General features: G+C 40.3%; 2 protein-coding genes across 2 annotated transcripts in view; both read right to left on the bottom strand.

Moving 5' to 3' along the window:
- Positions 1–5,946, bottom strand: part of wdfy1 (WD repeat and FYVE domain containing 1) — a 54,296-nt gene extending 48,350 nt beyond the window's left edge. The window contains exon 1 of the mRNA XM_034167816.1: positions 5,749–5,946. Coding sequence (XP_034023707.1) covers positions 5,749–5,885 — 137 coding nt within the window. The 5' untranslated portion in view covers positions 5,886–5,946. The remainder of the gene's footprint in view (positions 1–5,748) is intronic.
- A 7,993-nt stretch (positions 5,947–13,939) lies between these two features.
- Positions 13,940–26,667, bottom strand: part of serpine2 (serpin peptidase inhibitor, clade E (nexin, plasminogen activator inhibitor type 1), member 2) — a 53,349-nt gene continuing 40,621 nt past the window's right edge. The window contains exons 7-10 of the mRNA XM_034167817.1: positions 18,117–18,203; positions 17,673–17,756; positions 14,403–14,510; positions 13,940–14,346 (exon numbers count right to left, since the gene is read on the bottom strand). Of these exons, the coding sequence (XP_034023708.1) occupies positions 14,473–14,510; positions 17,673–17,756; positions 18,117–18,203 (209 nt within the window). The 3' untranslated portion in view covers positions 13,940–14,346; positions 14,403–14,472. The remainder of the gene's footprint in view (positions 14,347–14,402; positions 14,511–17,672; positions 17,757–18,116; positions 18,204–26,667) is intronic.

Raw genomic sequence — 26,667 nt, 5'->3', positions numbered from 1 at the left:
CAGTGAGGAAAATAAGTATTTGAACACCCTGCGGTTTTGCAAGTTCTCCCACTTAGAAATCATGGAGGGGTCTGAAATTTTCATCTAAGGTGCATGTCCACTGTGAGAGACATAATCAAAAAAAAAAAAAAACAGAAATCACAATGTATGATTTTTTTAATAATTTATTTGTATGTTACTGCTGCAAATAAGTATTTGAACACCTACCAACCAGCAAGAATTCTGGCTCACACAGACCTGTTAATTTTTCTTTAAGAAGCCCTCTTATTCTGCACTCTTTACCTGTATTAATTGCACCTGTTTGAACTTGTTACCTTTATAAAAGACAGCTGTTCACACACTCAAATCACACTCCAACCTGTCCACCATAGTCAAGACCAAAGAGCTGTCTAAGGACGCCAGGGACAAAACTGTAGAATTGCACAAGGCTGGGATGAACTACAGGTCAACAGGCAAGCAGCTTGGTAGAAGACAACAACTGCTATGATTATTTATTAGAAAGTGGAAGAAACACAAGATGACTGTCAGTATCCCTCGGTCTGGGATTCCATGCAAGATCTCACTTTGTGGGGTAAGGATGATTTTGAGAAAGCTCAGAACTACACAGGAGGACCTGGTCAATGACCTGAAGACAGCTGGGACCACAGTCACAAAGATTACATTAGTAACACATGATGCTGTCATGGTTTAAAATCCTGCAGGGCAGCAAGGTCCCCTGCTCAAACCAGCACATGTCCAGGCCCATTTGAAGTTCATCAGTGACCATCTGGATGATCCAGAGCAGGCATGGGAGATCATGTGGTCAGATGAGACCAAAATAGAGCTTTTTGGAATCAACTCCACTTACCATGTTTAGAGGATGAGAACAACCCCAAGAAAACCATCCCAACCGTGAAGCATGGGGGTGGAAACATCATACTCTGGTGGAAACGTTTGACCTCTGTATTTGCAACCTGTACCAAATATTAACATTGATTTTCACAGGTATTCAAATACTTATTTCCAGCAGTAACATACAAATAAATTATAAAAATAAAAAAATAAAATCATACATTGTGATTTTTTTTTTTTTTTTTTTTTTTTTTAGATTATGTCTCTCACAGTGGACATGCACCTAAGATGAAAATTTCAGACCCCTCCATGATTTCTAAGAGGGAGAAGTTGCAAAATCGCAGGGTGTTCAAATACTTATTTTCCTCACTGTACCCCAAACATAGTCAGTCAACATAAGTAACTTCAAAGACTATACAGACAAAACCATTTTTATTAAGTACTGTATTATTAGTTGAATCCAATCTGACTGCCATTTTGTTTGTTTTTTGAAGACCACAACCAAAATAAGCATAATATGCATTTCTGTGTTATCCTCCACAATTTTGTGTTATTTTGTTTCCTATATTTTACTGCTAAATTAGACGAAATGTTAGCATTAACCTCAACATAACTCTGCATCTGACTTGCAAAACAAGCTTTTATTTATTTATTTATTTTGGGGGGGTACTTTTGTCATCAGTGTGCAAAAGGCAGGATGTGCCTCAAATATGAAACAACTTTAAAGTTTAAAAAACATATTTAAAAAAACTGTAAAAAAACAAAAAAAAACAAAAAACAAAGATTACATGAGAACAACATGTTCAAGTTGAACCTGAACATGCAAGTAAATAAATGGTCTGTTCGAAAACAATTTAATGCTGCTTGATGCTACACTAAAGCACTAACATCTCAGACCAAAACCCCAGCTTCCCTTTGGCCGACCACTTCATTCCAAGCTAAGAACCACAAGCGGCGCTAAACACACAAGCGCACAAAGCAACATTTGGTGAATAACGTTAAGTGACAAGGTGACAAGTGTTTGAGTAGCCAATACTGTCTCTGTAAACTTAGGGAGGAGCAATGGTTTCGCAGGGTGGGACCCAACTACACAAATGTGCACGTGTGGAACATAACATATAGAAAAAAGGAACAGAAAAGTTCTGATCACAACATACAGAGGAAATGGTGCTTTCATTCTCTGTGCAGGATGCCATTCCACCACTACATATTCACACAGAAAATAGTTTCAGGCTGTTATATTAATATTTAAAATCTCATTTATATGACATTTAAATAACTGACCGGAGCTTATACGTCCATGTCTACATCACTGCTTGACATGCCAGCCTTGGATTTGGTATACTGGTCACGGCATAGCAGCCAGTGTACAAAGTAAAATATGGGGGGTTGGGGGGGTATAACAGAAAGAGTGTGACAAAAATAAAAATAAAACTTCTAAGTAGGAACCAGATTAGATCGCTAACAAAATGTAAGAAACTCTTCCTTGATTCAGTTACAAAATGACTTTCTTTCGACTACGCTCAGGGTCACTACAGCAGATCCCGTATGATGATTGGGCACGTTTTACAGTAGATGCTGTTCCTAACAACTCCAGATGAACAAGGTGAAGTGGGACATAGGTGGCATTAAACCAGAGACTGATTAACAGCTTGTACCACCATGCTTCCCTAACAACTACAAAACTTCAAAATTTGTTTTCTACTTTTGAGACATCTTGTGCACAGACGGAGGCATCACATACAACCCCTGGCAAAAATTATGGAATCATCAATCATCATTATGTTCATTCAGTTGTTTAATTTTGTAGAAAAAAAGCAGATCACAGACATGACACAAAACTAAAGGTATTTCAAATGGCAACTTTCTGGCTTTAAGAAACACTATAAGAAATCAGGAAAAAAAAAAATTGTGGCAGTCAGTAACAGTTACTTTTTTAGACCAAGCAGAGGGAAAAAAATATGGAATCACTCAATTCTGAAGAAAAAAATATGGAATCATGAAAAACAAAAGAACGCTCCAACACATCACTAGTATTTTGTTGCACCTCCTCTGGCTTTTATAACAGCTTGCAGTCTCTGAGGCATGGACTTAATGAGTGACAAACAGTACTCTTCATCAATCTGGCTCCAACTTTCTCTGATTGCTGTTGCCAGATCAGCTTTGCAGGTTGGAGCCTTGTCACATTCCACCGTTACAGGAGTTTTTTTTTTTTCATGGAAAAAGAAGCCGAGGGACACGGCACAAAACCACCTCGGTGTTGGTCTCTCAGGATGGCTTTCAGACGGATTCCGGTTGCTTTTCTGTCGTGTGAATATCTGAGAAATTGAGCTTGAGCTGGACAAGCCCCAACATGTCCTGTGAGGCTTCATCACGGCGTTTCTGTGCGCCGAGCGGCTGCACCATGACGCGCCGAACATCTGTCTTAATGTGCCGAAAAAATGCTGATGTCCACGTCTTTTCACAATTCCTGTGCTAGTCAGAGGACATACCGGATCAAGACAGCGTCCAGTTTAGAAATGAACGGCACATTTCACTGTTACAGGAGTTTTTGTCATGGAAAGAGGAACAAAGGCAGAGGAATTCCGCGCGTCACGGCGGAGCTGCATGGCGAAAAGCAACGCCGTGATGAAGCCTCACAGGACATGTTCTGGCATGTCCAGCTCATGCACAATCACAATCGGATATTCACACGACTGGAAAGCAACCGGAATCCGTCTGAAATCCACCTTTAAACCGTCCTGTGAGACCAACACCGAGGTGGTTTCGTCCCGCGTAATGAACGGCTCTGTGACGCGTCCCTCGGCTTCTTTTTCCATGAAAAAAAAAAAAACCTCCTGTAACGGTGGAATATGCCGGAAAAAGTGCTGATGTCCACATCTTCTGCCTTTTTGTGAAAGTCAGACAAGGTCCCGGATCAACAAAGCTTTCACGTTGGAAATGATCTGGTTGTTTGTGCGGGGTGTCAGCCTGTCCATCGGCGCTGGGAGCGCGCTGCGCTCTCAGCAGTTGTGGGCCGTCCTTAAAGGGGCAGTAACACCCCGTAATCTGTTTAATCCCCATAAAATCGTCCCTGAAAGCCATATTAATTTTTTGAACGGTGTCCACCTGGAGGTCTCTTACAGTTTCTGGAAAAAAAATTGATGCAGCAAAGATCCAAATCGTTCAGACATTTATTCACAATAAAAAAATAGACGAGAGGGGTAGACCACACCTCACTCAAAGCCTGCTCACAGGCGAATGAAGCAACCGACAGGCATGAAAAAACTCACGCATGCGCACGAGGGTTCAAGCTTGGCTGACGCAATCACACGTGATTCAAATCCATAGGGTTTTTGAAAAAAATAATAAGGTCGGATACTTTTCTAACAGACCTCGTATTGCTTTAAGTTTTCTGTCTTGACGCTTTGATGTCTTCCTTGGTCTACCAGTATGTTTACCTTTAACAACCTTCCCATGTTGTTTGTATTTGGTCCAGAGTTTAAACACAGCTGACTGTGAATAACCAACATCTTTTGCAACACTGCGTGATGATTTACCCTCTTAAGAGTTTGATAATCCTCTCCTTTGTTTCAACTGACATCTCTCGTGTTGGAGCCATGATTCATGTCAGGCTACTTGGTGCAACAGCTCTCCAAGGTGTGATCACTCCTTTTTAGATGCAGACTAACGAGCAGATCTGATTTGATGCAGGTGTTAGTTTTGGGGATGAAAATTTACAGGGTGATTCCATAATTTATTCCTCAGAATTGAGTGAGTCCATATTTTTTCCCTCTGCTTGGTCTAAAAAAGTAACCGTTACTGACTGCCACAATTTTTTTTCTTGATTTCTTACAGTGTTTCTTAAAGCCAGAAAGTTGCCATTTGAAATGACTTTAGTTTTGTGTCATGTCTGTGATCTGCTTTTTTCTACAAAATTAAACAACTGAATGAACATCCTCCGAGGCCGGTGATTCCATAATTTTTGTCAGGGGTTGTAACTGTGCAGGGGTAACAATTAATGAGATTCCTTCACAGACTTAAAAGCTAACAGACTAACATATTTTTACACTGGGTGCCGGTGAAGCAGGTATTGTTTTCACTAGTGTGTGTGTGTGTGTGAGCGTGTGTGTGTGTGTGTGTGTGTGTGTGTGTGTGTGTGTGTGTGAGCAATATAACAAAACAGTTGGTCTGATTTCCATCAAACTTGGTGGGAACATTACTTTCATAGATATTAAGAGGTGAATACAGTTTAGAGAAATTTAGTTAAAACGTCATGGAAATCATGGTCCCCCAAAACACCAAATTTGTAATATCTTGACAAAGATGTCTAGACAGATCATCTAAAGCATATATTGATCAAAAAATGTAACCGACTGGAATGAATGATTTCATAATGAAGCCCCACAGAAGTCAAATAATCAAAAACAACATTATATTTACTTGCACATTTATATTGTGTGCAGAGGATATACATAATCCCTCTGATACCTTTAACTTTCGTTTTAAGAAGCACATGCACAGGAAAAAAGTAGATTATATCACACCCAAGTTGCCCAGGTGCAACGTTCAAAAGAGACAAAATAAAACACTTTCAAGATATCTTGTCAATATTACCAGGGTGAACTACTAAAATCCCTTAAAATTCTTACTTTTTAGCAATTTTTGATTGAAGACAACTTCAATCTTCCGCTTTACTGTCACATACAGTTGTTGACAAATCGCTCAAAATAATTTGTACGGAATTTTCCGCGAGTCTAAACTCCCTACAGGATTCCACAACCACAAAAATAAGTATTAAAAATAAGTATGGTTTGTCTTCCAGTGTATTTAATATTTATTTTATCAATGCACGAAATACTTCAACGTAATAACCAGTAAATAGACGAAGCCCGCTAGCTGCTGCTGGGCTACAGTTAGCCTGTTCGGAAAACTCACCTGTCCTCGCTGATAGTGATCACTCCGTCTTCTTTTGGTATCAGAACAGCCGCAGTGACAGAGTCCGAGTGGCCTTCGATCTTGTTCAGAAGAACCGGCCTGGCGGTCTGGGGCCTCGAATGAATCTCCGCAGCCATGGCTTGAACTAGCCAGCAGGGGTTTTTTTCTTCCTTCAGCTGATTTTCCTCCTCGCACAGAGGGAATCATCCGACACCCACCGCCGCTGTCAGGATTACCGTAATAACAGCACCCAAAGCGCAAACCTTCTTTGAAGTTATGGTACTCTTCTTCGTGGTGTCATATAGCGGTTGGCAAACTGGGAAAAAATAGTTTACCTCCACCTACTGGTATAGAGCGTGTATCAACTCTTAGAAATACCCTTCTTTCCCTTTTACTTTTTAAATACCTCGTTTCTAGTTGAAATTTCTCATATAGGGGTAACAAGCAAAAGCGGCCTTAATGACCACTCGAACCCTGGAAAAGACTACCTTTATTTGAGGGAGGTGATGATCTTGTGGTTATGCAATGGGCTTGAGACCAGAGGATCCTTGGTTCAGACCCCCATCTGGCCAAGGGCACTTGGGCAAGGTCCCTAACCTCCAAGTTACTCCCAATGCGCAGTGAGTGCCTTGCATGGCAGCACCCTGATGTGAATGTGAGGCTGTACTACAAAGTACTTTAAGCTTCTCAGGTAGATTTTCATTGCATGTTAAAAGATGCAAACATGGTCAAAAATAGGGGGTTCACTGGTCCTCACCCATTCAAAGCAGAACCCAATATTTCAGATCTGAATATGTGTAACGGAGGCCAGCAGGTGTCGCTGTGCAGATGTAGTTAGTAAACCTCACTCCCAACAGCTCAAAAGGATTCTCTGGTCACAAGGCCGGAGCCCTGGGTTTTAGCCTTCTGGTTAGAGAGTCCGACTCCCATGCCGGAGCTCGTGAGTTCGCGTCCTGAGGGGAGCGAATGGGCGGAGTCATAACAACACAATGCAGAGTGCAGCCGCTACAATGGTGCCGTGACCCGGATGAGAGTGAATTTAGGGGGGTGAGCGTAACGGAGGCCAGCAGGTGTCGCTGTGCAGATGTAGTTAGTAAACCTCACTCCCAACAGCTCAAAAGGATTCTCTGGTCACAAGGCCAGAGCCTTGGGTTTTAGCCTTCTGGTTAGAGAGTCCGACTCCCATGCTGGAGCTCGTGAGTTCGCGTCCCGAGGGGAGTGAATGGGCAGAGTCATAACAACACAACGCAGAGTGCAGCCGCCACATATGCAATTTTTGTTTATTTTTTTAAGAATAATATATTTACACACTGTTGCAAGGGTGGTGGGCAAGTCATTAGTGCTCTTGGTTTCAGTGTGGATGGTTCCTGGTTCATACTCCACCACTGCCATATTTCTCCATGTACAATAATGTGGAGTTGCATCAGGAAAAGCACCCAGGGTAAAACTTCTGCCAATTCAAAATGCAGATCCACCTCGGATCTGCTGTGACGACCCCATGTGAAGACAAGGAAGGAGCCAAAGGGACTGATAGATATTTTACAAACTCCAGTAATCCTATTTTTGCACTGCTAAATTGCAGGAAAATTTGCAAATTACTTCTTGCTAAAACTGAAATGCATCTTGGGCAGTACAGTGGCTTACAGTGGCTTGCCTCATAGCAAGGTCGTGGGATTGCTTCACACCTAGCCCTTTCTGTGTGGATTTAGCATGTTCTGTGTTCACATGGGTTCCCTCTGGGTGCTCCGGCTTCCTCCCTCCTCCAAAGACATGAAGGTTAGATGGATTCGAAAATTTAAATTGACCGTAGAAGTGTAAATAAGTTTGTCTGTTTATACGTGGCATTGCGATAGACGGAGACCCTCTCTGGGAACCATCACCTTGTCGTGGTGGAGAGGTTTGTGTGTCCCTAGGAACCCGAGAGTTGTGTTGTCTGGAGCCTTTATGTGCCTGGTAGGGTCTCCCATGGCAAATTGGTCTCAGGTGAGAGCCCAGACTAAGAGTGGTCCACAAAGACTCCATGGACATGCGAGGCAGAGGAAACGTGACCCGGCACAGGGGAAGGCCGAGGCCCTTATCTGGAGCCAGGCCTGAATGGAGGGCCCATCTGTGAGCACCTATCTGTGAGCACCTGGTGGTCTGGCTTGCTATGGAGCCTGGATGGTCTCAGCCCGAAATGCAAAGTGGAATTTCCATCTCCACCCTGTGTGCTGACCACCCGCAAGGGGGAACCACTGGGGTCATGTGCACTGTCCCATGGATGCCAGTGAAAGCTGAAGACCTCAACAGACCAGAATAAAGCGGCAGATGCTAGCTCTGGTGGTGTGGAACGTCACATCGCTGTGGGGGAAGGAGCCGGAGCATGTGCGGGAGGTGGAGCAATACCAGTTAAATCTGGTGGGCCTCGCCTCCATGCACAGCCTCAGCTCCGGAACCATGCTCTTTGATAGGGGTTGGACCTTACCTTTTCTGGACTTGCCCAGGGTGTGAGGCACCGGGCTGGTGTGGGGATACTCATGAGCCCCCTGGCTGAGCACTGCTGCCTTGGAGTTTACCCCGGTAGAAGAGATGGTCACCTCCCTGTGCCTTCAAGTTGTGGGGTGGGGTGGTCCTCTGTTGTTTGTGCATATGCACTGAACAGCAGCTCAGAGTATTCAGCCTTCTAGGAATCTCTGGCTGGAGTCCTGCATGGGGCTCCAGTGGGGAATCCATTGTTCTGCAGGGGAACTTCAACGCACACATGGGTAATGACCAGTGATGCCGGTAACGCGTTACTCTAATCTGACCACTTTTTTTAGTAACGAGTAATCTAACGCGTTAATCTTTCCAAATCAGTAATCAGATTAAAGTTACTTCTCCATGTCACTGTGCGTTACTATTATTTTTCATTGTGGGTCGATAACAGCATTAAACTTGGTCTGTGGGCAGGAGGTCGGGGTTCGACTGAACTGCACACTTTAAGTGAGCTGTGAGCTTTTAATCCACGGTTTTTTGCAGCTGCTCGACTCGTCCTCACCTCTTAAAGCGCGGTGATCAGCACACCTGCACTGAGCTTTACAAAGACATTTTTATACTTATTTAGAATTCTGAGCTGAGCCGCTCTGTATCGTCTGGTTAAAAACAGCTGATCCTCCACGACGCGTCAACAACTAACACTATTTTCCACGCAAATGCACCTAAACTCTCTTTCTGAGGACCACATGATGTGAAAACACAATAAAACTTTACCTGTAAATCTGGTCCTGTTTTCTGCATAAATAAATGTTATCCATTCTTTGTGCTCAAACGCCAAAGTAGGGGCGAATCCAGATGGAATGGGGGCGTGGGGCAAGGATGTGCCCCCCTCCCCCACAACACCCCTAGATTAAAGGTCCAGTTTTGAAGCCTTTTTTTTACTACAACTACTAATACTACTTAAAATAATATTAATTTCGACAAGTAAAATATTTAGAGAGAATTTAAATGTTAGAAAAATGCTAGAATGAATTTAATAGTTACATTTATAAACAATGTAGGTTCGAAATTGCAAGTTTTACTGTTACAGTGCTGTCAACAGTTAAATGAGGTCAAGAAAGAGGTCTTTATTTTACTTTTTATAAAACAAGTATTTATTTTCATTGAAGTCAAGAAAGGGTGACTATAAAGTAACTTTTGGCAAAACAGGTATCATTGTCATGTTGAGGTGGGTTGTTGTCGGCAGCTGGGAAAAGTAACTAAAAAAGTAACTAGTAATCTAACTTAGTTACTTTTACAATTGAGTAATCAGTAAAGTAACTAAGTTACTTTTTCAAGGAGTAATCAGTAATCAGTAATTGGATTACTTTTTCAAAGTAACTGTGGCAACACTGGTAATGACAGAGACACCTGGGGAGGTGTGATTGGGAGGAACGGCCTCCCTGATCTAAACCCAAGCAGCTGTTTGTTATTGGGTTTGTTTTCTAGTCATGGACTGTCCATAACAAACACCACACTTGAACATAAGGATGCTCATAAGTGTACATGGTACCCCAGAGCACCGTAGGCTGAAGGTCAATGATCATTTTTATGATTGCATCATCTGATCTGAGGCCGCATGTTCTGAACACTTGAGTGAAGAGAGGGGCAGAGCTATCAAGTGATTACCATCTGGTGATTGGTTGGATCAGAGGGTGTAAGAGGACTTTGGACAGCCCTTGTAAGCCCAAACGGATAGTGCAGGTGAACTGGGAACATCTGGAGGAGCCCACTATTCAACAATCTTCTGGCATCCCTATGGAGGTTGGGGGCAGTGAACCAGAATGGGCAATGTTCAAAGCTTACATTGCTGAAGCTGCAGCAGGGAGCTGTGGACTGAAGGTCTGAGGTGGCTCAAGGGGTGGTAAGTCTCGAACACCGTGGTGGACACCGGTGGTCAGGGAAGCTGTCCAACAGAAGGAGGAGTCTTTCTGGGATATGTTATCACAGAGGACTCCGGAGGCAGTTGCAAGGTACCGACAGATCTGAAGGGTGGCAGCCTCTGTTATGGGGGAAGCAAAGCAGCGGGTGTGGCAGGAGTTTAGAGCAGCCATGGAGAAGGACTTTCAGTCAGCACCAAGATCCTTCTGAAGGACCATGTGACACCTCGGGAGAGGAAAACAGTGGAACCATGTAAGCTGTATATAGTAAGGATCTGTCTCCCTTGACCTCAATTGAGGAGGTAATTGGACGCTGGAAGGAGTACTTTGAGGAACTCCTGCATCAGACTGGAGTGCCCTCTGTAGTAGAGGCAGAGTTGGAAGCTGATGGGGGATCATCATCAATTTCTCTGGTGGAAGTCACTGAGGTAATCAAACAACTCTGCAGTGGCAAGGCCGCGGGGGTTGATGAGATCGGTCCACAAATGCTTTTGTGTCCTCTCGTTTAGACTACTGTAATGCACCTTTTATTGGCATCAGCCAAAATGCACTCTCGCTTACAGTTGGTCCAGAATTCTGCTGCGCATCTCTTAACTGGGAGCAGAAGGCGAGAGCACATTACTCCAGTTCTGGTGTCTCTGCACTGGCTTCCAGTTCGTTTTAGAGTTGATTTTAAGATTTTATTGTTTGTTTTTAAAGCTTTGAATGGACTGGCCCCAACGTACATCTTGGACCTCATCCAAATTTATCAGCCTCCCCGTGTTTTGCAGTCTGAGGGCCAGTTCCAGCTTGTGGTGCCTGTGACGAGACTTAAAACCAGGGGAGATAGGGCTTTTTCTGTGGTGGGCCCTCAGCTGTGGAATGATTTGCCCCTTAATATCCGAACAGCCCCCACTGTAGAGTGTTTTAAGTCTCGTCTAAAGACCCATTTTTATGCTTTGGCTTTTAGCACCGCGTGAGTGTGTGGTCTTCTGTGTTTTGTTTTTTTTTTGTGTACAGCACTTTGGAAACTGTGTTTGTGAAATGTGCTATATAAATAAAGGGGTATGGTATAGTATAAATGCTGAAGGATCTGGGTGTGGAGGGACTGTCTTGGTCGAGATATCTCTTCAACATTGTGTGGAGGTCTGGGACAGTGGCAAACTGGGGTGGTGGTCCCCATATTTTAAAAGGGGGAACAGAGACTACAGGGGCATCACACTACTCAGCCTCCCTTGTAAAGTCTACTCCAGGGTGCTGGAAAGGAGGGTTCAGCCGACAGTCAAACCTCAGATTGAAAAGAAACAACGCAGGTGCCATCCTGGCTGTGTAACAACCAACCAGCTCTTCACTCTCACAAGGACCCTGGGAGTATACCCATCCAGTCTACATGTGCTTTGTGGACTTGGAGAAGGCATACGATCAGATACCCCGGGAGATGCTGTAGTATGGAGTGAGGGGGTCCCTTCTCAGGGCTATCCAGTCTCTGTAGTCACAAAGTGAGAGCTGTGTTCGAGTCCTTGGCAGAAGGTCTGACTCATTTCCAGTGGAGGTTGGCCTCTGCCAGGGCTGCGCCTTCTCACCCACTAATCCTGTTTGTGATATTCATGGATATCCTGGTCACAGGATATCAAGATGTAGTCAGGGGGAGGAGGGTCTTCAGGTTGGTGGGCTCAGGGTCTCCTCACTGATTTTTGCAGATGATGTGGTCCTGTCGGCATCATCGGCCTGTGACCTCCAGCACTCACTGGGTCAGTTCGCAGTTCGTGTGGAGTGGCTGGGATGAGGATCAGCACCTCTAAATCTGAGGCCATGGTTCTCAGCAGGAAACCCATGCACTGCCTACTCTGGGTAGGGAATGAGGTCTTGCCCCATATGAAGGCGTACCTCAGGGTCTTGTTCACGATTGAGAGGACAGTGGAGCGTGAGATTGGCCAGAGAATTGGTGCAGCAGGGACGGTATTGCATTTGTTTTACCGTACTGAAAGAACAAGGGAGCTGAACCAAAAGGTAAAGCTCTCAATCTACTAGTCAGTCTTAGTTCCTACTCTCACCTATGGTCGCGAGGATTGGGTCATGACCAAAAGAATAAGATCACGGGTACAAGTGGCCGAAATTGGTTTCCTCAGGAGGGCGGCTGGTGTCTCCCTTTGAGATAGGGTGAGAAGCTCTGTCATTTGTGAGGAGCCTGGAATGGAGCCGCTGCTCCTGCACGTTGAAAGGAGCCAGCTGAGGTGGTTCGGGCATCTGTTAAGGATGCCTCCTGGGCGCCTCCCTAGGGAGGTGTTCCAGACATGTCCAGCTGGGAGGAGACCCCGGGGAAGACTCAGGACTACTGTAGGTGGAGAGATAATATCTCCACACTGGCCTGGGAAGGCCTCAGGATCCCCCAGTCAGAGGTGGCTAATGTGTCCTGGGAAAGGGAAGTTTGGGGTCCCCTGCTGTAGCTGTTGCTCTCGACCCGATCACAGATAAGCAGCTGAAGATGAATGAGTGATTGCAATAGACTGGCATCCATTCCAGGGTGTACTCTGCCTTTTGCCCTATGACTGCTAGGATAGGCTCTAGCCCCCCAGTGACCCTTGCTCGAGTAAGCAGGTATAGAACTCAAAGTAGAGCCACTGCTTCTTTGCATCAAAAAGAGCCATCTGAGGTACTTTGAGCATCTGGTGAGGACGCGTCTAGGGAGGTCTTCCAAGCACATCCAACTGGAAGGATGCCCTGGGGAAGACCCAGGACATGCTAGAGTTATTATATTTCCCAGCTGGGTTAAGAATACCTCAGCATCTCCGGAAAAATTTACAAGACCTGGCTGAAGACAGGGAAGTGTGGGATGAGCTGTTTGGTCTGCTGTTACTGCAACCCGGACTGCATAAGTGGCAGAAAATGAATGAATGAAATATTTTGGACAATTAAATGTCATTTCTTCTTCACAATGAAATTCTTGCATTGTTTTATAGAGATGAACACATTCAGTTAACCATGATTTGTTTATTTGATAGCTGGTCAAAGTAACCAAGGGTGGCTCCAGATTTTTGTAGAAACAGACACATGAGAAGAGTTTATAGAGTCATGAGGTCCCAAGGTGTAGGTGCTGGATGTAAATCAGTGACCTTAGGTGATGACTGGATGTCTTTATTACTTGGTCTCTACATATATGTTTATTGCTGGAATTGCTTCGTATCAAATTAACTGTTGCAGTGTTATACTTTTAAGGGAATGGCCGCTATGACATTTTGACCATATGGCATGTTTCTCTGGATATGCAGGCCTCATATTCATGATTAGCCAACTGGAATAAAGCTGAGGACCCGGGGAATCCCACATTTCATTTGGCCTGCTGCTACATTTGAGAAACTGGGATGGACTGGTTGTCTGCCTCGGTGGTTGCTATCCAGGACCCAAAGCAGTTCCATAGTGTGGTGAAATGCGGTACCAGCATGTGCTCCCAGACTGGACAATTGGATAACAGTATCAAAGAAAGAACTGGAAAGATGAGGAAGGTGAAGTACAAAGCATTCCCAGTGGTAACTGGGAGCAGCAGTGGCTCTGACCACCAAACTGATTTCCTCAGATGTCTCTGCAGATTCCAGAAATAGCTGAGGTCTAAAACCAGAAAAGTGCAGTCCTAAGAACAGGAAAGATAACTGGAAGAACCCTTAAAACTCTCAGGCATCTGGTCAAGGACCCAAAAAAAAGACATACAAACACCACCATGCGGGGCAAGGTGATAGAACAGTTTTTATATAATACTCAAAACTGAATTATAGCACAACTACTAAAATGCAACACATTTCACCAAAGATATGGCCAGAAACACCATTACTAATGATGCAAAGTCACTGTTAGAAATGTATATTTATTTTATCAAAAACAGAAAACTTCCTTGTTGAGGGAACATTGAAATGCAAAGAAAATCAAGATGGGACGTCCACTGCCATAACTTATGAGGAATACTTAGAGAATGGCATGGAATAACGCAAGATGGAGTGCTTTGAAACTGAAACACTGTCGTCATATTAAATTAAATGTCCTACTCCAGAGCTCACAAAACACACTGCTGACAGTTTAAAAAGAAATTAAAAAAAATATACAAAATTAAAATAGCTAGTGAAATTAGTCAGCAAAATGTATAAATCATGTTATACATTAAAAATTGGGAAATAAAAAGCAATGCTTAAAACAAACATAACATCCACATTGCACATAAGTCTACAGCAAAGTATGTATGTGTGTGTGTGTATATATATATATATATATATATATATATATATATATATATATATATATATATATGCGTGTCCATGAGTGGTAGTTTATAAACGCATGCTGGTCCATTGTGGTCCCTGTAGGCAGCCAGCAAAGCTCAGGCTCAAGGCTGGTTGATCTGGCCCATAAAGAGAATCGTACCTGTGGACAGACAGATACAACGTATTAAAAAAAAAAAAAAAAAAAAATCTAACTTTTTTCAGGCAATGCCTTCAACAAAAGCTGCACTCCCTTGGATTTTTCATGTATCATTTGGGTGATTCATCAGCTATATTCCCCCAAAGTCATGCTTGTACAATTTGATACTAACTATAAACCTACATGTGAACAATCTACTTTGGTCGCAGCCCCATTGAGAAATGTTTTGTTCAAGTTCCCAACTAGTTTCTAGATTTCAGATTGTATGACTTGTGCACTCCAATGATGACACATGGTATAGGCTTCTGTGGATGTGAGTGGAGAAACTGGGAATGGTGCCACATTTGCCCATTGTATCCCCATTCACAGCTTCATGTTTGAGCAGAGGATTGTAAACAGAGCCGTATGTAAGTACTAGAGTCCACACTCGCACTGAGATGTGTGCTGGCAAGGGAGCGTGGTCGCCATTTTAACACTGGTCAACGCGCACTGACACTCACAGATCTTGTCAAGAAACAGCTGGAAAATGCCAGAAAGCTGCACATTGGCAATGCTACAACCGGAGAAAGAAGGGAGACAACATTTCCTTCCATAAGCAAGTAGTTTTAGTTATTGTTACTTTTTCCATGACTTTTGAGCGATAAACTGGTGTATCTTGCAGAGCGCCATGCCTGTGCAATGCATGAATATGAAGACAGGGACAGACTGACATTTAAATGGATTTACCATGTGGAATTAATTGATGCAGCCTGTGTGCCCAGTCTGCATTGTGTGTATCGCGATATTGTGCCTTGTCATGTCTGCAGAATTTGGAAACTGGAACATATCGGATCTGTGTAAACTTTCAACACTAACTTGTTTGGGTTATGACATTCAACTTCTGTACCTTGATAGTGCCTGGAATAAAATGTTACTCATGAATGATCATCTGCAAAGGAACTGATTGCAGCTGGAACAGATCGGATGCGTCTAAATTTTCAACACTAATATTTCGGAATGTGTGGGTGTCAGGGCAAGTTTAATACTTTCCTTACATAATTTAATGTAAATTAATTTTACTGACTTGATATCCAGGTCAGAACGGTATTTTAAAACGTATTTTGCAAGCTTTTTTCTGTGTGTGTTCACTTGCGTATCCACATTGAAAATGCACATGAAGCATTTCACATCCGGGCACTTTGTCAATATTTCGCCTGGTGTGAAAATGGCACGTCGCTTTCCATGAAGGAACATTTGCGTTAAGTAGGCAGCAATGCGAGTACGGCTCTATGATTGTAAAACAGATCAAACCTATCTTTGGGTTTCCCATGGGCCTTCTGGCAAGCTGCAGCTGAAATTTTGCATGTTATTTTAAAGAAAATTCTCCACTCTATCACTTCATGATGAAGCTGTATAACTGGTGATGTAACAGACAAAAGACGCACTATGCACAGTTTCTCCAAGCTCAACCGCAGAAGACAATAACCTCTTCAGAGTTTTATGAGTGTCTTGGTGGCTTCCCTTGCAAGCCTCCTTTAAGCATGGTCACTCAAGTTTTGAGAACTGCCTCCTTGACACACATTTACCACGCAGTAATAAAAATAATAAGAATTATCATAATTCACACTCACTTATCTTCAACCGTTTATTCTGGATCAGGTCGCAGGAGCAACAGCTCCAGCAGGGGACCCCAAACTTCCTTTTCCCGGGCCAACCACCTCTTGCTGAAGGATACTGAGGTATTCCTAGGCCAGTGTGGAGATATGATCTCTCCACCTAGTCCTGGGTCTTCCCCAGGGTCTCCTCCCAGCTAGACATGCCTGGAACATCCCCTCGGGAGGTGCCCAGGGGGCATCCTTACCAGATGTCCGATCCACCTCAGCTGGCTCCTTTCAACGCAAAGGAGTAGCGGCTCTACTCCAAGCTCCTCACCCTATCTCTAACGGAGACCCCAGCCACCCTCCTGAAGAAATAGATTTTGGCCGCTTGTACCCGTGATCTAGTTCTTTTCTGTCAAGACCCAACCCTCATGACCATAGGTGAGAGTAAGAACGAAGATTGACCAGTAGATCGAGAGCTTCACCTTTTGGCTCAGCTCCCTTTTCGTCACAACAGTGCGGTAGAGCGAATGCAATACTGCCAATTCTCCGAACAATCTTGCGCTCCATTGTCCCCTCACTTGTGAGCAAGACCCCAAGATACTTGAACTCCTTGTTTTAATAATAATAATTCATTGTACTTATTAGGCCCTTTACATTAAAAGGCAAATCTCAAAGTGCTACAAAGTACCATCCTGTTTATATTTCTTAAAGACTGATATACAGTGGTGTTCGTATGTCTGTCAACCCTGTGAACTTTTACACATTTGAATATTGTAATGACATAACATTTAAAAATATAACAAAATGCTAAAATACCCTTGGCTGTATGAACATAATATAAACAGAATGCGACCTTTTGACCTCTTAAAATAGGTCAAGGTTAGCCATCTTTCAACTTGTCCAAGATCTGTGTCCCAAGAATCCTCCCTCTGAGTTTGAAGACCCTGGAAGTAATACGACTGGACTCATGCTGAGCACACGCAGATGGATAGATGGACACAAGGCCTTTGCAATACCTAATGGCCATATTTTGGCCTCGGGTAATAAATAATAACAACATTACTCAGGCTTCTTTAGAATAAAACATTCTAACATGGTGCCTGTTACACTTGGAGTGAAAACTAATCTCTCCAACATGACATGAATTAAAAATAAAAAAGTCCAAACAATCGTGTGCATAAGTATAAACACCCTTAAGTATAACATAACCAAATCATTTTTAAAACCATTTTTCTTGAGACAAGTCAGGGAACGATACATGAACATTTTCAAGTTGCTGAAAATGTCTTGACTTCATTACATCAGTCATTAAGAAATACAAACAGTATGGTGCTATATGGGCATCCCAACCTTTTCCCAATTTGGAGTTATAGAAAAGCAGACAGTTTTCACTAAAGCCTATCTTACTTTTACCAAATTTTGTGAAACTACAGCTATTCAAAAAGTATCAGTTAACCATCTTGACTGCAAATGGTAGAAGAACACAAACAGATATACAAAACGTGTGAAGTATTGTTTTACAACTGTCACTGAAATTTTCGATAATTGAGAAAAATGTATAAGCAAAGCAAGACAGGAAACGTACCTGTTGGGTTATGTCGGATGAAGAAGAGGAATGGTCTGTCCACAATAACCCACGGTGGAGAAGATCGGGCAAGCAAAATAGCAGCTTCACATAATAGCAGACACAGCAGAACAGGTTCAAGGTCAGTGGCATGGTAAATATTTTCATTACTGATTGCACTAACAAATAAATCAATCAGTTTAGAATTTTTTTTAATAAAATTCCTGCAGTCCAAAGTTATGACTTCAAAAGGTTATTTTGCCCAACTTTCAAATGTATATTCAATGTGAATAATACATAAAACCAGCAAATACTTCAATATTGAAATAGTTATCTGTAAAAACTAAGCAATTTTCTATTAGTCACGTAACAACTAATCGTTTCAAGATTAAATATCTTCAGCAGCCGTGTCATAAAACATATTCAACAAGTCTGAGACCAGGTTCACTCTGATCAAACACTCACTAGTGGCAGCTGCTGCTTTTGTACCGTCTTCATTCACCAAAATTTTGGCCTTCTGGAGCACCTTAGAAACATGCACAGGCTCAGCACCTAAGAAAACACAACAATTCATTAGACAAAATTTGAAATCTGAAAGAACAGAACAAGTTAATATGCAAGCAGAGAATAACAGAGGTTCCTCTATTACACCTGGTGCACAGCACAGCGCCACTGCTAATTTCCAACTAACACCTCTGTCACAGTGCCCAAGCAGCAAATGCGTTTGTGCTGATCCGAGGTCCTAAAATGACATGTTGTCAGGCACATGTTGCTGCATTGCTATCATCAGGCAACAGAAAGCAATGTCTCCCCAGACCCCTAAAAACCTAGTAAAAAAAAAAAAAAAAAAAAATATATATATATATATATATATATATATATATATATATATATATATATATATATAAAATTGGAGTTTTTCCTGCTATTTAGATGGCACCATGTTTAGATGCGGGCTACATAGGTGAGATCATAACATGCTTGCTTGAAAACACAGATGCATGGTCATGGTCATATTAGTCAACACCCAAACTGAATTAAAAGTCTGGGTCACAACCTGGACAAGCGGCAGAAAATTAGTGAATGAATGAAATAAAATCTCATGCAAACACAGGAAACTTTAATGTTCTGCTTTGTATCAATTTTTTTGTTTGTTTTCTTCCTCCCTTGGTTCACAGGTGGGAATCACCGAGATGAGCTGGAGGAGGAGAAGGTGTTGCACTCAACTGTTTCACCTCAGGGAGCTGCTAGTATTCTGATGCTGTACATGCAGCTATAAAGTTCCTTCCATCTGTTGAAATAATTATTAACAGAGTTTCTTGTGAATTTTTGTCACATCTGAATCTGCCATTTCATTTATTTTTATGGACTACATGAAAAAGTGTCAGGAAAGATTTTGGCACCTTTTTCCTTCTGTAAAATGACCCATAGCAATTACGTCAGGTTACGTTAATCCCATGTGAACATATGCATCAGCAATATCCTGTGGAAAAGGATTTTTGTGTGCATCTTTGGATCACCTGCTTTGTCACATGCATAGCACACACTGCCATGGTTCTGCATGCAGATAAAAAAAAATTTAAAGTTAGTGGGATGGGAGTGGGACCTATTTGTTTTATGCTTGTATGAGAGGTGTTCAGACTAACCCACACTGCTTTGGACACAAGGAGCATGCCACTGCACAGTGTGTATACAGTCAAATAAAATAAATAAAATAATTAAAAAACATGCAGCCAACAGAACACTTGAAGCTGCAGGAGAGAAAGTAAATGCATTATTTCCCAGACTGTACAGCAAAGAAAAATAAATAAATAAAAACAAAAACAAAGAAGCCTGTTTTTTGTTTTGTTTTTAAAGGAGTTTATTGAGTAGCCACTCCCATCTCTGTCATTTATATCAATCTTTCTTATCCTATGCTATTTGGTCACAATAAATATTATGCTACTTCTCCTCCCCATATAAAATTCATCAGAATAAGGCTAAACTCAGTAATCTCTCAATGATATACTCCACTACTGTAGTGTGTGGGAGAGTACTCCTTGTCTACACAAAAGTCAAATTGTGCTGACATATATGTGCTCGGCCCCAAAAGTAGAGTGCAGCATGAGTGCAGGTCATAGGGGGAGTGAGCAAAGAATGGTCACTATCCAAGGCATCTGGTAATAAGTGAGCTTTTCCTGAACAGAGGATAATAAACCAGGAATTATTGGAATTAAAAGCAACTGAGTACACCGAACATAAGATAATGGATTTGGAAAACGAAATAGACCCGGATAATATGTTTTTTTTCGACTGATACCGTTCATTGCAACTACTATACGGAACAGGATTACAATAATACAGTTAAAACAGAAGGTAAATGATCAATTATCCACTTTAACAGCAGATGTATGTACACAAACTTTAACAGTATCAAAGAATTTCTTCAGCAGTTTACAAAACCCTTTAGTATAATAACAATTTCAGAAACGTGGTTCAATGAGCAAAAAGGAATACAATTTGAGTTGGATGGTTATGATCTAAACTACATCAACAGAGTGAATAAAGGAGGTGGAGGTGTTGCTATATATGTGCGGAAAAATATTAAATTTAAGGTAATAGAAAGTATGACGTTAACAATAAAAGATATGTTAGAATGTATATCAATAGAAATTTATAATGGAAACAAGAAAAACATTATTATAAGTTGTTTATATAGGGCGCCAGGCTCAAATATGGCTAGACTTACAAACTGGGTGGACAGAATGTTTTCATCAATAAATAACAAAAAAATATTTATGTGTGGAGATTATAACATTGATTTAATAAACCCCAATAGGCACACATCAACTGACGAATTTATAAACACAATGTACAGCATGAGCTTATACCCAGTTATCACCAGGCCAAGCAGAATTACATTGAATAGTGCAACTCTAATAGATAACATCTTCACAAACAACATAGAAACTAAAAATATAAGTGGTTTATTGATTTGTGACATAACTGACCATCTTCCTGTGTTCACTGTGTATGACTCCAATTGTAATTTTCAGGTAAAACCCCAATACTCTGTATTTAAATGAGTAAGAACCCAAAAAGCAATAGATCACCTCAATAATGACTTAACAAAACAGGACTGGCGCACTGTGTATAGGGAGAATGATGTGGATTGTGCCTTCAATAAATTTCTAGACATTTTCAATTCATTATATGAGATAAACTGTCCAATATGCCAAGTCAACAAAAACAGTACTGTCGCCAAAAGTCCATGGTTAACAAAAGGTCTACAAAATGCTTGTAAAAAGAATACATTATACAGACAATTTGTTAGACTAAGGACAAAATAATCTGAACATAGATATAAATTATATAAAACCAAACTAACTAATATAATCAGAGCCAGCAAGAAATTATATTATACCAATCTATTAAATAATAATAAAAATGACACCAAGAGAATCTGGGAAATTCTTAACACTATAACCAAAAATAAGGTAAGAGGTAGTTCTTATCCAAATTATTTTATTGATAAGAACAAGGACATCTATAATATGTATAACATAGTTAATGGTTTTAATAACTTCTTTGTTAATATTGGACCTGACTTGGCAGCAAAAATTCCCGATGGTTGTAACAAGGAGCAGGAATCACTCATAAAAATCAATCCAAACACAATGTTTCTCTCCAGTGTTAGTGAAGCCGAAATAATAGATATTGTTAATAAATGTAAAAATAAAAAAAAATCAACTGACTGTTATGACATAGATATGAAGCTAGTAAAAACAATAATCAAAAGCATATCAAAACCCCTGACTCATATATGTAACTTGTCATTTCAAACTGGGACATTCCCGATCAAAATGAAGATGGCAAAAGTTATTCCACTATACAAAAATGGAAATAAACATATCTTCACAAACTACAGACCGGTCTCTCTACTTCCACAATTTCCAAAATTTTAGAAAAGCTTTTTAACAACAGGTTAGGATCCTTTATAGAAAAATATAACATAATTAACGAATGTCAATATGGGTTTAGGTCTGGTAGGTCAACTTCACTTGCAATAATTGAAGCAATAGAAGAGATTACAAACACCTTAGATAGTAAAAACTATATAGTTGGAATATTCATTGATTTAAAGAAAGCGTTTGACACACTTAATCACTCAATTCTACTCAATAAATTGGAAAGATATGGTATCAGGGGAGTGGCTTGGAACTGGATTCAAAGCTATTTAACGGAGAGACATCAGTTTGTGCAGATGGGTGCATTTAAATCTGGGTGTTTGGGCATCCCTTGTGGGGTCCCACAGGGATCCATACTGGGTCCACATTTTTTTAATCTTTATATAAATGACATATTTAATGTGTCACAATTATTAAAATTATTATTATTTGCAGATGATACCAATATATTCTATTCCAGTGATAACTATAGCAAACTTATTAATGTGGTAAATAGTGAATTAATTAAGCTGAAAACTTTGTTGAATATTAATAAATTATCCCTAAATATAAAAAAGACTAAAGTCATGTTTTTTGGAAATCATAATGTCAATTCTAATTTACCAATAAATATAGACGGTGTCGAAATAGATAAAGTGTCAGAAGTCAAATTTTTAGGGATAACCATCGATAGTAAATTAAGCTGGAAGTCTCATATCAGCCACATACATAAAAAAGTTTCCAAGAATGTCTCTATTATGTACAAAGCAAAATATTTTCTGGATCATAATGCATTATATTTATTGTATTGTTCTTTAATCTCTCCTTACTTAACATATTGTATAGAAATCTGGGGTAACAATTACAAAAGTTTGCTACATCCCCTTTGTATAATCCAAAAGCGGGCAATAAGAATCATCTATAAGGTAGGATATCTTGATCACACAAATAGTCTATTTTTGCAATCCAAATTGTTGAAAATGCCAGATCTGGTTAATTTTCACACTGCACAATTATTATATAAAGCCAGTAAAAACTCATTACCCAGTAATATTCTGAGTCTCTTCACCCAGAGAGAAGGAAGCTATAACTTGAGGGGATGTGGTAACTTTAAAGTCAAGGCAGTGAGAACTACCAGCAAAGGTTTCTGTGTGTCCGTGTGTGGCATTAAGCTGTGGAATAGTTTGGCACCTCAGCTCAAGCGATGTCCTAACATCCATCAATTCAAAAACAGATACAAAGAAATGGTTCTGTTGAAATACATGAATGAGGAGAGAGGTGCGTGATCGTCACGTCTTTTTAATTTATTTCTAGTTAATTTACCTTTGCTTTTTTGCCTTGTCAGCAATAGAGGGGGTCTCGCTAGGACACACAAACTTTCATAAAATACCTGGAATTATCCTGTAAATCAATTTAATTATATATATATATATATATATATATATATATATATATATATATATATATATATATATATATATATCATAGCCATAATTGTAAACTATATTATAAAAAAAAATAAATAATAATAATAATAATGATGATGATAAAATCTTACTATAGGTTTGTTAATATAATAAATGTTAACATATTTGCATAATACCTGTTATTGCCGGTGTCGTAACCATGGTCAAAAGTATTATTTTTATACATCATGATCCGGTAGTTGAAATGCTAGTCAAATAGAAGTATGATGATGATGGTAATAACTTAGAGAGAAGGGGAAACATGTATATGTACGTATATATATATATATATATACACATATATGTATATTTATGTTTACATTTATATAAATATGTACATATGTAAGTTTACTGATACATAAAAAGACTTTTCCTTTTCTTTCCTCCTTGTTTCCCCCTCTTACATCACTTACATCATTATCACCAGATCAGGGTCGGCAAGTGGGGGTCTGTTGCTCAAAGGTCTCCCCCTTCTGCCAGCAGACTCCAAAACCTTGTCTTTTAATGCAGAGCCTAGGACATTCAGCAAAGGGTGGACCTGTGTCAGGGGGCGACCCCTCTCTGGCAGCAGGTTTACAAAATACTTTGCATCTTTTAATGCACCACACACATGACAAATGGGGAAGGGGAAAAAAAAAGAAAATAATAATAATAATAATGATAAATTAATAAAAAAGTTAAGGTAATTAAATTAATAAAATAAAATGAATGTAGCATAATTGTATATATGTATATGTATTATGTGTATACATGTGTGTATAGGTGATGTATGTGTGTATGTTCGCATGTATGATGTGTACATACATATATATATATATATATATATATATATATATATATTGAGACAGAATTACCATCGACACACACAAGAATAGTCCTTTTAAATAGTCATTTTCTGAGTAAATGTGGGGAATTTATTGACATATGAAAATGGCTTAAGGAATGACACCAGCAATATCAATAGCAATTAAAAAAAATGGTAGTAATAATAATAGAAATAAAAAAATATTTTTTTTTTTGATTGACAATAATTATTGTCATTATTACTGTCTATTATGGTGGGAATTGTTTTTATCATCATCATCATCATTAATATTATTATAGATACTCATCACTAATATATGATATCAATTACATAGTAATAAAAAAGGAATATTGGTCACACTCGGTAGTCGTAATAACGTATGGGTATTTGGGGGTGGGATTAAATAAGTTCGTCTTCATCCCACCCCTTTTCGGGTTAAGTGCGCGGGTATGTATGCGTGTATGTTTGTATCTCCTGTTCTTTTCAACCCAATGTGGGTAAATGTAGATGTCAAAGAAATGCTTATTTTGTAAAACTCAAAATAAATGATCAATCAGTCAATATGTATGTATATGTACGTGTATATATGTATATGCATATATGTAGTATGTATGTGTATATATGTATGTATGTATGTATGTATGTATATGTGTGCGTGTATATTAATGTGTATATGTGTAGGGGTATGTATATGTATGTGTAGGTATAAATGTATGTATGTGTATATATATGTAGTGTATATTTATTTATGTGTTAGCGGGTATGTATATAGGTATATATGTGAGTGTGTATATATGTATATAATGTGTGTGTATGTATGTACGTATACAGGTATATATGCACGGCCCAATCAATCAATCAATCAATCAACTTTTTTCTTATATAGCGCCAAATCACAAACAGTTGCCCCAAGGCGCTCCATATTGTAAGGCAAGGCCATACAATAATTATGAAAAACCCCAACGGTCAAAACGACCCCCTATGAGCAAGCACTTGGCCACAGTGGGAAGGAAAAACTCCCTTTTAACAGGAAGAAACCTCCAGCAGAACCAGGCTCAGGGAGGGGCAGTCTTCTGCTGAGACTGGTTGGGGCTGAGGGAAAGAACCAGGAAAAAGACATGCCGAGAAGGGGGGCAGAGATCGATCACTAATGATTAAATGCAGAGTGATGCATATGGAGCAAAAAGAGAAAGAAACAGTGCATCGTGGGAACCCCCCCACAGTCTACGTCTAAAGCAACATAACCAAGGGATGGTCCAGGGTCACCCGATCCAGCCCCAACTATAAGCCTTAGCGAAAAGGAAAGTTTTAAGCCTAATCTTAAAAGTAGAGAGGGTATCTGTCTCCCTGATCTGAATTGGGAGCTGGTTCCACAGGAGAGGAGCCTGAAAGCTGAAGGCTCTGCCTCCCATTCTACTCTTACAAACCCTAGGAACTACAAGTAAGCCCGCAGTCTGAGAGCGAAGCGCTCTAATGGGGTAATATGGTACTACGAGGTCCCTAAGATAAGATGGGACCTGATTATTCAAAACCTTATAAGTAAGAAGAAGAATTTTAAATTCTATTCTAGAATTAACAGGAAGCCAATGAAGAGAGGCCAACACGGGTGAGATATGCTCTCTCCTGCTAGTCCCCGTCAGTACTCTAGCTGCAGCATTCTGAACCAACTGAAGGCTTTTTAGGGAACTTTTAGGACAACCTGATAATAATGAATTACAATAGTCCAGCCTAGAGGAAATAAATGCATGAATTAGTTTTTCAGCATCACTCTGAGACAAGACCTTTCTGATTTTAGAGATATTGCGTAAATGCAAAAAGGCAGTCCTACATATTTGTTTAATATGCGCTTTGAATGACATATCCTGATCAAAAATGACTCCAAGATTTCTCACAGTATTACTAGAGATCAGGGAAATGCCATCCAGAGTAACGATCTGGTTAGACACCATGCTTCTAAGATTTGTGGGGCCAAGTACAATAACTTCAGTTTTATCTGAGTTTAAAAGCAGGAAATTAGAGGTCATCCATGTCTTTATGTCTGTAAGACAATCCTGCAGTTTAGCTAATTGGTGTGTATCCTCTGGCTTCATGGATAGATAAAGCTGGGTATCATCTGCGTAACAATGAAAATTTAAGCAATACCGTCTAATAATACTGCCCAAGGGAAGCATGTATAAAGTGAATAAAATTGGTCCTAGCACAGAACCTTGTGGAACTCCATAATTAACTTTAGTCTGTGAAGAAGATTCCCCATTTACATGAACAAACTGTAATCTATTAGACAAATATGATTCAAACCACCGCAGTGCAGTGCCTTTAATACCTATGACATGCTCTAATCTCTGTAATAAAATTTTATGGTCAACAGTATCAAAAGCAGCACTGAGGTCCAACAGAACAAGCACAGAGATAAGTCCACTGTCCGAAGCCATAAGAAGATCATTTGTAACCTTCACTAATGCTGTTTCTGTACTATGATGAATTCTAAAACCTGACTGAAACTCTTCAAATAGACCATTCCTCTGCAGGTGATCAGTTAGCTGTTTTACAACTACCCTCTCAAGAATCTTTGAGAGAAAAGGAAGGTTGGAGATTGGCCTATAATTAGCTAAGATAGCTGGATCAAGTGATGGCTTTTTAAGTAATGGTTTAATTACTGCCACCTTAAAGGCCTGTGGTACATAACCAACTAACAAAGATAGATTGATCATATTTAAGATTGAAGCATTAAATAATGGTAGGACTTCCTTGAGCAGCCTGGCAGGAATGGGGTCTAATAAACATGTTGATGGTTTGGATGAAGTAACTAATGAAAATAA

Source organism: Thalassophryne amazonica, chromosome 4, assembly GCF_902500255.1.
Source record: "Thalassophryne amazonica chromosome 4, fThaAma1.1, whole genome shotgun sequence".
In the NCBI taxonomy this organism is placed as follows: domain Eukaryota; kingdom Metazoa; phylum Chordata; class Actinopteri; order Batrachoidiformes; family Batrachoididae; genus Thalassophryne; species Thalassophryne amazonica.
The sequence above is the reverse complement of the archived record's forward strand: the minus strand, read 5'-3'. Positions and strand labels throughout refer to the sequence as shown.